Source organism: Falco punctatus (genome assembly GCF_963210335.1).
Source record: "Falco punctatus genome assembly, chromosome: 1".
Taxonomy (NCBI): Eukaryota; Metazoa; Chordata; class Aves; order Falconiformes; family Falconidae; genus Falco; species Falco punctatus.
Genome location: NC_137580.1, coordinates 114468035 through 114480635, shown reverse-complemented (window position 1 = coordinate 114480635; position 12601 = coordinate 114468035). Strand labels below are relative to the sequence as shown.

Below are 12601 nucleotides of genomic sequence, written 5' to 3'. Positions count from 1 at the left end.
TCCTTTTGCGTTGCCTGTGAATCTTGGGGTCCTTCCTCACAAGCACTGAAATGGAAAGATGTGTGGCTGGGTGGGTGGAAGAGCAGAACACACATAGCTGTGGGCACAGCTTAAGTTGACATCATCGTGTTAACAGGATTTCAGCAGGGTTCGCTAGTTTGGGATGCTCCAAATTCATGCAATGAGGTAAAGGCACATGTGGCAATAGATCTTGCTGTTTCCACCTCTTGATTTAGTACTTTGCCCTGAGGACCATCTCCTCTCTTTGTGCCTGGAGTCTGTAAAAGAACAACTTTAGAAATTGGTTTATGTGAGATTGCAGGTTAACCAGAGCAGTGGAAATAAACAAAAGAAATGTCAAAAGCCAGGGGCTCCCTAGTCGAGCGTACATGATTACCGTTACATAACCTAATTCAGAGTTCTATAAAAACCATTAGGTTTTTTAGTTTCTTTCCCCAGGGAAATGCTGCCAGAACAGTCACACATCTGCAGCTCAAAAGTGGGCACCCCCACTAACAGCACAGCCCTCTGCGTAATTGTGGTATCTGAGAAAACTGATTTGGGAACCCATCCTGTATACCTTGGTCCAGACCTTCAGATTATCCTAACCTTTACTGCATCCCTTTTTAGCTCCCTGTTGGTATACTGGGATCCGGGCAGCACTTCTGGTCCAGCTGGAAGCTGTAGGAATACACGCCTCTTTGCAGTGTGCTGGTTTTAGCACAGACGTGCCTTTCACCTTGGCGGAGCAGCAGAGGGGTTAACTAGAGACTTGTGGTTGCAGCCTCATGGCTTTGGATGTGTCCCTAGATGAGGTCATACAAACTTCTTTGGGAAGCCTCTATTCCCCTTTGTTTTAAGCACCGGGCTGGTCACCCCAGCTGCATGGCTCTCCGTGCCAAAGAGCGTCCCCACGCACATGCACCGCTCGCTCTCCTCGGGCTCCCTAGTGACAAGCCCTCATTTGACATGTGTCCTCTTGGTCTTTCTTGTCATGAGGGTGAAGTAGCAAAGGGTGAAGCTGGGTCATCAGCCAGCCCGGAGAGTCCTTTCTGCAGCAGTGCAGCTCTGCTGACTCCAGGCAACAAGAAGTTAAAGTGAGAGGGCTGCTCTCAGCGCAGGTTCTTGGTTTCCTGCAGGACACAGGAGGACGCGGGAGGACTGGGCTTGCGTAATGCAGCTCGTGGACTCTAGCTTCCTGGGAGAGTCCTGCGGGCTCCCATGTGCTTCCAGCAGAGATGTGCATTACTTACAGTGAATGAGGGAGCCTAGGCGCTTGTGCGCACAGCTAAGAAATTAAGGAGTAGTGACAGGTGCCGTGGGCCTGTTTGCTATTGAGGGGATGTGCTGAGCGCTGACTTGTTGTCCTGTTCCTTTACAATACCCGTGGTTCATCTCCAGTCGTACGTATAGTCTCCTTTAGTCCCAAAAGGCTGCTGGGCATCGCAGGTGAGCAGGTAGACCTCTTGATGCTTTTACAGCACCTGTTGCTACGGGCTTTGGTGTGAGGAAACCAGAGACAGCAAAATATAAATCGGTAGTTCATTAATGAGTGGGGATTTAATGCTCTCTGACGTTTGGGGACTTTAGCTGCCGGCTGTGCTTTAAGCTAATAATCTTCCTCACTGGGTGTGATATGGATTTGTTGATGAGAGCTGACGAGGTCCACAGGATTCCCCTGAGGAAAGGGAACATAGAAGTGCAGAGTGCAGCTCCTCCAGGACGGGAGCAGCAGTCCTTGAGTGAGGTTAGTTACTGCCTCAGGATCAGGCATCTCCAAAGTAAGCTCCTAACACCCTTTCAAGAGAACCTGGCATCAGCTGCAGCAGAGAGGAGCTGGGAGAGCAGGGAAGGGGAATAGCAGTGGAGTACGGTTTTATCTTGTTTGCCTTGTCCTGTTGTGAAGGATGGGGCTAAAAAATCCCCATTCCTCTGGAGCAAGACACAGTGCATTAAGAAGGAGAAATAAGTTCATTATCACCCCTGCCAGCCCTGGCTCGTGTCCTGCAAGGGGCATGGCTGCGCTGGGACGTGGCTGACCCACAGTGCCCGTACGGGAGCTGGTGGAGCTGGCAGCGAGGAGCCCTCCTGGGGCTGGGGGGAGTGAAAGGACACACTTCCAGCCAAGGTGTCCATGGGCACTGGAGGAGTGGTACAGCTATGGAAGTGTGGCGTGTAGGGTACGGCACCTGGCAGCCTTCCCCTTAGGAACAAGGGGGAAATGATCAAAATGAGAAAGGAGGAAAGAGGACTGGTGACTTGACCTGGTCTGTATGAGCTAGCTCGTGCAGCGCTGGTTACCTAAGCAGCCGTGAGTGGTCACATTTCTCTCTGTTGAATTTGTGCATCTCTCAATGGTGTTTATTTTCTTCATCTTTTTGTTGCTGAAACGTCAGTTTGCAAATTGCTCTAGGGCATGCTGGCAGACCAGCCTGTGGCTGCTCAACTTTCCCTCTTCCCCTCAAAGTCTGGTGTTCCTCATCACGTGGGCAGAGGCAAATTCCTGAGCCCTGGCTGTCCACCACAGGCGTCCTCTGAGGCCAGTGCATCTGGCGGTGGCTAGTGTTTACCAAAACCCCTAATTGTACCTTAGGCAGAGAGTACTGATTTACCCCTTGCTATATTTATCTTGTGTCTAGGACTGCAAGAGTCAGAAGTGCAGCCTTTCGTGCCCTTTCTTGCAGAGAGATGAGTTGTTTGTAAGGCAGCTCTGCAGATGGGTTAGTGGATAAAGCACTGTAGATGTTCGGGGCTGGCCTGCAAAGTGTGAAGTCTCCCTGCTGTAATTTTGGTAGCCATGAAAGCAATGAGTGAGGTCCAAGAAAAGCACCAGTAGCAAGAGGCATTCCTGATTGACTGACTCAATGGAGCAGTTCCTCATTGGTTTAAATTTGTTGTAGTTCAGTTTCTGATCAAAAGCATATTATGAAGTTCAGAGAAATGTCCAGACCTGGATGGTTCTGCTGCTAATGAAAAATAGGGTCTGCTGCCCAGTTCTGGAGCGTTTTCTCTCCTTCAGTGGATTGGCCTTTCTTCAGCAATGGGGCCTTAAGGCAAGGTAAGACAACGGTGGTGACCCCTTGCTGCATCACACCCAGGCAGCATCTCTCCGTTGTGTTGCTGTACGGTAACATGGTGAAATCCATGCAGAGAGAGCCCTTTGCCTGTGGCTGCCCCAATAGACAGCAGTATTTTGAAAATCCCTGTGTTTAGGTATTCACCTGAAGAATGTGAAAAAAATACCTCAGCAGACCTGTCCTAGGGTGTGGTCCCCCCTCCATGGCAGACGAGTTGCTTCAACACATCGGAGCAGTGCGTTGCTTCCCACAAGCCTGGGCTGCTCATGAGTAAAATGTCCAGAAATTGTGTAGTTTTTAGCTGAGCTGGTTGCTGCTGTGGTGCTGGTGCTGTGCAGGGAGCTGGGCTCAGTGTGCTGCAGCTGGGGTGGCTCTGGGGTGCACGGGCAAGGTGTTCTGAGGATGGCAGAGGGGTGTGGTGTGTGGTGCAACCTGTGCCCTGCCTTATTAAATAAAGCCAGAACAAAGAAGAGCAACCCAAAGGTGTTTGCAGCGCTTGGTGCAATCTTCCTTCCTTTAATCTGCCTGCTTGTGAGACCCGAGCGGTAATTCTCTTGAAGACTTTGCTCCTTGATGGCTCCTTCTGCCAGATACAAGCTGTCACAGTGATCTGCCCGGGAGCGATGGCCAGTGTTCAAAAGGGCAAATGCTGCAAGGTCATCGGGAACCCTGCCTTTCCCAGCAACAGCTTGGTGGGGAATGACCACAGACCTTCAGGAATGGAGTAACCCCCCCTGTTTTGGGGACTCAAGGAATGAGTTGTGGAAGGTAGAGCACTGAGGGGGCAAGACTGATGGTAGGGAGGAGTCTGTAAAGGAAAACATAAACGAAGGATCGTGGAAGAGTTAATATTTATCTGAGGCTCCCTGTGCTCTCCCGGGAGGGTGAGCATCTAGTCCTCCTGCCTTGCCTTTCACTCTGCGCTGCCAGCTGCTATTAATACTTCAGCACATGAGTGTTAAAGCACGAGCAGAAAGCCTGGGGAGGATATGCAAGGGATTTCCGGCAGCTTGAGGCTTTTGGGCAGAGAGGTTGAGAGCCAGCACAGAGGAGAGCTCTAACAGGGGCTCTCCTTAAAGATACGTCCCTCCATGGGATGGGACAGGACACAGGGAGTCTTGCGTAGGCATCGTCTCAAGGGGCTGTGTGGGCTCGGGGCAGGAGCAGAGATGTGCTGCTGCTGTGTTAGCAACCCCCTGCTGAACTGTCATACGTGCTTCTGGGTGGTGACAAGCTCTGTGTCCTGGGCACGGTCTGTGGCTTGGGAAAAGTAATAACTCGGGAGGATCTGTGTTCCCCTGTGCTGAACAAATACAGGTTTTCATAAGAAATAACCAGGGAGGGGCAAAGTAGTGCTTGGCAGCAAATGTGGAGCAGCCAAGAGCTGCGGTCCAGGGCAGGGCAGCTCCACGTCTGCCCAGCTGGGAGAAGGGAATGGAGGAGTGGGGAGTCGAAGAAAAAATAACTGGCAAAGAGCAGGACAACAGCATTCAGAGGATGAGTACCTCCCCTGGAAAGAGAGGGATCTTCTTGGTTTGGTTGTTTGGTGGCTGGGTTTTTTCCAAATGAAGAGGAGAATTTTAGCCAGTGTTTCCTTTCTTCCCCATCCTCGAGGCTCATATAACTGTAAATGAAGGGTTCTTGGAGCGAACAGTCAGCAGAAGCTCAGATACTGTCATCTGCTGGCTGGGTCTAGCCTGGGGGTAAATGGCATAGAGGGAATATAATGGAGCAACACTTGATTGCACTGTTTGAGTTTGGACCTGTATTTCCTCATGTGAAAATGCTTCACTGAAAGTAATTTGATTTAGGTATGCTCTGCTCTGCTGCACTGTTCTCCCCCCTGTACCTTCCTCCCAGCTCGCCAGCACTGCAGGTAGCTGAGCTTGTGAAAGAACCAGTTGAATCCCCATTTTTCCTGCCTCTCCAGGCCCTGGAGGTCTTTGGCTGCTGTGGCTGCTTCCCAGCACCTTCGTCAATGCAGTTTGGAACCTCTGATCCCTGCATGGACTTGCAGCGTTCATCCTTTCCAGCTCGCTCAGCAGCAGAGCTGGGGTTACAAGGTGGTGCCTGGCTGGTTTGCTAAAAGCCTGGTGGAAGCGGCCGGGGACTATGGGGCTGCATGTGTGACCTTGGTAGAAAAGACAGTAACTCTTCTGTTGGATGAAATGCCGCAGGAACATAATCACAGCACAAACCTAGAGAGGCAGACAAGGAATTGCAATAGGATCTACCTGAATACCTGCAGGTGTCCGTACCACGGTGGCCGCTGCCGTGGCTGGTTACAGTGTCAGTGGTTCTAAATCCCCCCCCAGCTGCTCACTGATACCCTGGGCTCTGTGGCATGTCCACGGTTAGGGGTGAGCTTCTGCTGTCTTCACAGCACCTTCCCCTCTTATCTACGTGTTGGTGCACAACAAGGAGTTTATTGCTTAGCAAAGGGCTTGGGCGTTGCTGGGCAAGCCTAGGAAAGGTGTGAGGCAGATAAAATTCAAACCGAGCCTGGAGCAGGGTTTGGTTTACTTTCTTTCTTGTGATTTCCTTCCTAGCTTTCTCTGCACCTGGCAGTGCTTCCTGCTGGCTGCCACCCGTGGCAATGTTTAAACCTGCGAGGTGGGGTGAGGGAAAGCGCGTGCATCCCTGTGCCAGCCTCGGCAAGCACGGGGCGGTGGCGGAGCAAGGCTCCTGCTTTGTTTCAGCTTCTTGTTTGCAGATGGGAATTGGCTATAGCTTTATGGCAGAAAGCAGGGGTTTCCTACAAGTTGCTCCTGCCTCTTCACTCCCCTCGTGGCTTTGCTAAAAGATAGCACTGGTTGGGGTTGGTGAGCCCTGAGGAGGCAGCCCTGGCCAGGGGAAAGTCTTCTCTGTCCCCTTCTCGAACCCTTGGTGTGCTTGACCTCCCCCCCCAAACCTTTAGCAGTAGTATTACAAAATGCAATATACATTATCTTTCTATATATAGACTTCTATATAGACTTCTCTACATGTACAGTGCACAGGCCACCAAATACCTATTTAAACAGGCATGTGACAAGCTTCTCAGAATCCAAGGAGGGTGGGGGACCCCCAGCTCTGTACCATGCGGGTCACTGGAACAACACCTTTGAAGGGAGTGAACCCCAACGCTGCCATCATGGGCACAGCATGGCCAAGCACCTCCCTCCCTCAAACACAGGCACCCCAGTGCCGCTGGACCTGCAGCAGTGGCAGGAGGGCTTTGCGAACTCTCCTTCAAACGGAGACACGCAGTTGTACCTTTAAATCTATTAAAATTTGCTTGAGAGTTTGCAGTTTGAATAAGAGCATCTACTTGGAGGTTTTATGAATTTAAAGTTCAATTGCATTAATTATTTTTTGGATTGACTTCCCTGAGCAACTCATGGTGATGTGTCCTGCGAGAAATGATGCCTTTGCTTTATCCCTCCCTCCTAATTGCTTGGGTCTTGATGGGTTAAAGTCTACAGGCTGAAACGGGTGTGCTACCCCCATCCCTCCTTCCTTTCCATTCACCTTCTTCCTTTCTTTATGCTTCCCCTGAGCTTTTCCCTTCCTCTCCAGTGTAAGCAGCTTGGCAATGAAGGCTGCTCGGTGGAGGCAGTGGGGTGGATTTTGCGCTGCACGGGGCTGTGCAGCTCCCCTGGGTCCTCGCTTTGTGTTTGGCACCTTCGAGGTCTCAGGCAGGAAACGTGGTTTCAGAGTGGTCATGGGGAATCATTGCTTATTGTCCCCTTCTAATGCCTTAGGCACTGGCAGCAGGAGCATGTAGAGTTTTAATAGCAAACAGCGAATGGTCAGGAATTTGGGAAGGAATCTAAATCTCCCTGCCCAGGGAATAACCTGCTGAGGATTAGAGGAACTTCTCTAAGGAGCGAGGCGTGCTGAGGCTGCTCCCACCAGCTTTCTCTCTCTGTTGTGCAGCAGTTGCTGCTGGACTGACCCACCACTTGGCATTAGCTGTGTTCCTGCCTCTGGTTTGGTGATAGCGATGCTCCGGCAGCTGCTGTGGGGGGGAAACACGCAGTATTGAGAAGCAACGCAACATAGGTCCAGGCTGTCCAAAGGTCCCAGCAGTGCCTGTAACACCTGGAGCCTTTCCTTGGAAGTTTATTCATCCAGCCAGGAAACAATTTGTCCTTCTGCCCATGCTAGGGGACAGGGGAAGTGCCAGGCTCTGTCATAGCTATCATACTTGTGATTTGCTATGTGAGCTGTGAGCATTTGAGGTCAAAAAGTGTCAGGTGTACTGTGCTGAGCACACAAAGGTCCTGCCAGCACACCTGGTCTGTGAAGCAGCCGTGCCTTGCCTGCCGGCGTCTGCCATCCCTGCCGGCATCTGCCATCCCCGCCTCTGGGCTGCGGAGGGATGGCTTGTTTGCCAGCCCTGGGGATGGAGGCTGTGCCCTGCATCTGGCTGGGTGACTCAGGCTCCGCGCTATCAGTAGCAAGTGGTGCCGGCTGCCAGGGCAGGGTTGCACAGGGCACTTCGGGCAGCGAGCAGCGCGGGCACGGTCTCGGCGGAGGTGCTAACGCTGCGTCCCTGCTGCCTGCCCTGGCCCACAGCCAAGTGGAAGTTTCCGAGCGGGCCAGCCCATCGCTGCAGGCACGCATCGCTCCGTCCCAGCTGGGGAAAGGAGGATCTGGCAACGGGCTCTGCAGGGCTGCTCTGCTCCGCACCACGTGCCCTGCCTGGGCATCACTGGGAAGGAAAACTGCTCCCAAATCCCACCTCCGCTCCATCGTGGGACCAAGAAGACCAAGAACTTCTGCCCCGGGCAGGGACTTTCACTATCGTTTTCGGGCTGGCTGCAGAAATCTTCTCCTTATCGCCGCTTTGCAGCAAGGAGGAAGGCGAAGCGGGGGCTCGGTGCCAGGGCCGGCGGCGAAGCTCTCCAGCGGGTTGCACAGGGCGAGTAAACATGTGCGGCGCTCGGGTCCTGCCTGGTAGCAGCAGCAGCAGCCCATGATGCTGTGCTTGGAATGAAGTCAGCCTTCATCAGCCGAATAGTTTATGCATGAATCGAAACTTCAGACCTGGCAGGGTGGGGGAACGTGCAGGATCTGCGCTCTTTTAAAATGCTGGAGCCAAGGAAGGAGGAGGGGATAGAGGAAATAGCAGGAAAATAAGACTGGGGAAGCAGGGAGAGATTTGAGAAGCTGGATGAGTTGTTCGCTCTGTTATTGCAAGGAGCCAAGTTCCTTAAGCATCTCCTGGTGGATATTAAGAGGGAGCTGTGGAGGCTGGAGCGTTCCCCTGGACGCTCACATGCTGTAGCTTTAAGACTGTTTTACAGAGGACTCGGGATTTCCAGTTTTCCTGCGCCTGGTGGAGTATTTCAGGGAGTTACAGGATTTTTCGGGTCATGCACCCCCTTTTTCTTTTTTCTTCATCCTTTCTCTTCCTCTTTTACTCTTCCTTTTCATTTCAAAGAGACAAAGCTACTTCAGTTTGGAGCACAAACATATGATCAGCACATGGAAATGTGGTAATTTGGATGCATTCATGATTGCAACAGATTGAAGAAATTAGACCAGACAAAGAGCTTTTTTTGGAAGAGGAGGAGGCAAGGCAAGGAGGGAGGGAGAGTGGGGGAAAGAAGGGGACGCCACCGAAAAAAGGGACGGCCGTGACACGCGGATGCTAAATATATCCTGTAGTAATGGAGAGGGACCGGATTTCAGGTAGGCTATTGATCATTTAATATGTTATATTCTGCCTCTGCCCTCCTACCTTTCCAGCAGATTCTGCACTTAAGAAGAGAAACAGCCACGGTCCGGGTGGATTTCAGCCGATTCCTCTATTTATTTCTATTTTTGCAATGCTTCCTTTCTGTGTTTGTTTTTTCTTTTTTTTTTATTCCTTTTTTCTTTTTTTTTTTTTTAATCCCCATCCTCCTGAGCCCTCTAGACAGAAGGTGGTTCCAGCAGCAGCCAGGGGGGGCGAAGGGGGAAGCAGGGGGGGAAAAGAAACTGCTTTCTAGGTCTGGATTTCATTTGAGTCTCTCTCTTCCCCCCCCCCCCATCCCCCCCTGCTCCCATGTGCTGCACGGCGCAGGGGGATGAATGCTGAGCCTGTTAGCTCAGAGCTGCGAGCTGGGAAGAGGGAGGAAAAGAGCCGAGCTCTTGGCATGGAGACGCGTTTCTGCTCTGAAGGTTGGCTCCTGGGTTTGTGTGTGTGTGTGTGTGTGTTGTGGTTGAACCTTCCTTGCTTGCCAAAGGATCTTCCCTCTGGCTCTTGCTCTCCCATCCTGCCTGGCCGGGCAGGAGCTGCCTGCGTGTCCTGCGCGTTCCCTGTGCAGCGCCGGAGCTGGTGGCCGGGGACCCGGCGTGTGTTTCACCTGGCTGGCCATGTGTAGGGGGGAGGATGGAGGGGGGTAAGCGGAGGAATGAATAACTCCATTTAATTCCCCAGCTTCCCTGTAAATCCCGCCTAATGGTGCATGTCTGAGTCCAAATGGAGCATGTCCAAAAACTGCTCCCGGGTACATCGAGCTGTTGGGGAGCACTGTTGCAGCGAGCTGCTTCTGGGATGGCCGCGACTGTAGCTGCTTCTAGAGAGGGCACGGGCGGCGTGGCATCCCCCCCGAGGCTCGCTCTGTGTGCGTGAGCAGGATCAAAGAGGGAAAGCGAGGGAGGGGATGTCTGTGCCAAGACTGTGCTGCAGCCTAAAGGTGGGTGTCCCTGCTCCCGCCCCGTGGCACGGCACATCTCACCCTCCTCCAGCACAGCAGCCCCGGGGAGGCACATGGCCTCTGCTCCTGGGCGTTCCCAGCCGGCTGCTGGGCATTGGCACTGGGAGGGAAACCACAGGGATGAGAGGAAACATTCAGGCCAGGGTGGAGCGAAACTGTGGCCAGCAAGAGCTGCTCCCATGGCTGGCCCATACCAGACTCACCGGGCCCCATCTGGCAACATGCTGAGAGACCCGGAACCCCTGCGCGAGGACGTACCTGCAGGAGCATCCTCCACCCCCGCCGCCTCTGGGGAGTGCGGATGGCACCTTCTCATCCCTCTCTCCAGCTCTCTTGCTCGTGCTTTCTCCTCTGATTTGAGCCACTTCAAAGCATTCCTGAGAGCTGCTCATAACTCAGAGCCTGGTGGGTGTTTCAGCAGCACAGGGCTTTGGGCTGGACCGCCTCTGTCGCTGCGTGCAGGCCTCCACCGGGCAGGGACATGAGGGAGAGGAGGTTTGGTCCTCTGTGTTCTGGCCTTTCACATCCACCGTTACATCCTCGGTGCAGCACCGGGCCCCCTTTCTCCGTGCAGGGGTGGTGGGGGCTCTGCAAAGGGCCACTGGTGAGAAAAGGGGCTCCCCAGCGATGTGATCTGGGGCTCTTTGTTCCAGAAGAGCATCAAAGGTGGGTTTCTCTCAGCTGCTGAGCTGCATGCACACCGCGTTCAGCTGCTGCGAGGAGCACAGAGCCTTTTGTGCCCAGGCTGGCTGTCACCCGCTCCCAGGGCGTGAAGCACCTGGGGACCCCAGGGGCAGGAGGACCCCAGGCAAGCGTCTTGTGCAAAGATGCAAGTTTTTGCTTAACCCCTGGGAGCACGAGCAGTGTTTGCAAAATGCGGATGTCCAGGTGCATACGTGTTTCACTGACCTTTGCTGGCACCAGCTTCTCCATGAGTGGGTCAGATGTGGCAGGGCACGTTGGTGGGCTCAGTGGCCCAGGGATGTGTGCCCTTGCCTAAGGTGGGTGTGCCTGGGGGCTTGGTGCGGGGTGATGGACATGGCCACTCCGTGCTAGCTCAAGCACGAGTGGGATGTGTGCTGCACGGGACCCCAGAGCTGTGCCAGCCATCTTGGTGGCATTTCTGATACATGGCTCTGGCATGAAATATGGGGTGGGGGAATAGATGGGCTGAAAGGCTGATCTGGGGTCTTCTCCACAGCTCCTTGCTTGGAGGGATCAGCGTGGGCAGGGAATGCTGCTCAGCTGAGGCAGTGTCAGAGGGAATGCTCAACCCACCTGTGGGGACAGAGGAAAACTGTGCTCAATGACTTTCTGCCCACCAAAGTGGCAATCTCACGGGTGACACCCCTGGCTGCCAGGTCCATGGCACAGTGTGGATTTGTAGGGCCAGCCGCTCGGCTCACACCGCTCCTTGCCGCTGCTGACACACGAGCAGGCTGTGCCAGCTGCTGCGCTCCGGGGGTCTCGGGGGCCGCAGGCTGTGGCACGGCCACGCTGGTGGAGGAGAGGAGCAGGGAGCAGAGCTCGGGCTGCCCCGTGCCACGGCCGTGTGGGCAGTGGGACAGCCAGGGCTCTGCCTTTAGTGACTAACCGAAAGATGACTCGGATGAAAGCGGATCCATGCAGTGCTGGGGGCCATGTCCCAGTCACTGTTCTGCCCCTAAACATGCTTTTAATTAACGCTCTGCGGTGGGTGGGAAGAGCTGACTCCCGAGCTGAGTGTGGGGCTGCCGGATGGGGCGAAGGCACCCCAGGGCTGGTGGGAATTGGGTCTGGACTCTTCTCTGAGGGCTGCTTTCCCACAGCTGCTGGAGCTCGGCATGTCCCACGGGGTCTCCTCTGTCCAGGGAGAGCTCAGGCTTTCTTGCACAGACCGATGTCCCAGGCCAGGATCCCATCTCTGAGGATGACAGGCATGTCGTGCTTCAGGGGAAGGCAGCAAAGGTGCGAGGTGATGCTGTAGGTCTGTGCCTGGTTCACTGCCAGCTCTGGGGCAGAGAGGGTCTTCCTCGGTGTCTGTGACATGGTACCAGTCTTGCGTGGTACCTGTGGGTGCTGGTATAAGAAACACATTCTCATATAACCTGCTAGTCTGTTTTAATCTGGTTAAACCATCTCTCACACATTTCTGCAAGCTAACACTGCATGAAAAGCCTTAGCTCTAAATAATTAATTTAATTTCCAGGCATCCTTCTGCAATGGTTTTGGGTTGGGGAGCTGTGCTCTGGGGCTGCTGTGCTCCTCACGTCTGCCCTTCTCTCTGCCTTGCTGGGTTGCTTTGGTGGCAGTGGCCTGGAGATGGCTCTCCTGTCTTTCCCTAGTAGATGGCTCTTTCGACTAGTCCAGATCTTTCTACAAAGCCTTAATTGTTAATGCCATGGGGCCTCTTACCTCTGCCTAAAAGAAAAGAAAGGGCCTGCAGCACCTTGACCAGTGGGGTTTTGATTACTGTAATGATGATGTGACAGGACGGGTGCAACCGTGATGGGAAAGGAGAGGTCTGATCTCCCAGGTAAAATATTTATGTCACCTTTGAAATTGCATTGTGAAAGCTCATTTTACGAGTTAACAAATGATGATGAGTAGGTGATTGTAACACCTGGCTGTGACAAGCGGCATGTGTCAGGCAGGTCCCGCAGCTGGGAGTGCTGTAGCTATGTGCAATCTGCTGAACCCCTGAAAGATGGATGAACTGTTTACTAACCCACTGGTGATCATTCTTAATCTTTATGTATCCACTATGGGTATGTTAGTGTGTATGTATTGGTATGGAGTTTTAACATGGTTTTATACACCATACTACGTACCTAAGTGATCCAAGCAGCAAGCAGG

At 53.3% G+C, this 12601-nt stretch overlaps 1 protein-coding gene across 5 annotated transcripts in view; it reads left to right on the top strand.

Moving 5' to 3' along the window:
* Window positions 1-12601, top strand: part of SEPTIN9 (septin 9) — a 143404-nt gene that overhangs the window by 31373 nt on the left and 99430 nt on the right. Inside the window, exon 1 of one of the 5 annotated variants that reach the window (XM_080394834.1) lies at window positions 8017-8756. The exons of 2 other annotated variants lie outside the window; for them this stretch is intronic. In XM_080394834.1, the coding sequence (XP_080250960.1) occupies window positions 8735-8756 (22 nt within the window). In that variant the 5' untranslated portion in view covers window positions 8017-8734. Of the gene's footprint in view, window positions 1-8016; window positions 8757-9118; window positions 9228-9972; window positions 10172-12601 lie in introns of those variants that run through there. 2 more of the 5 variants (XM_080394832.1, XM_080394830.1) reach the window with 2 other exon arrangements.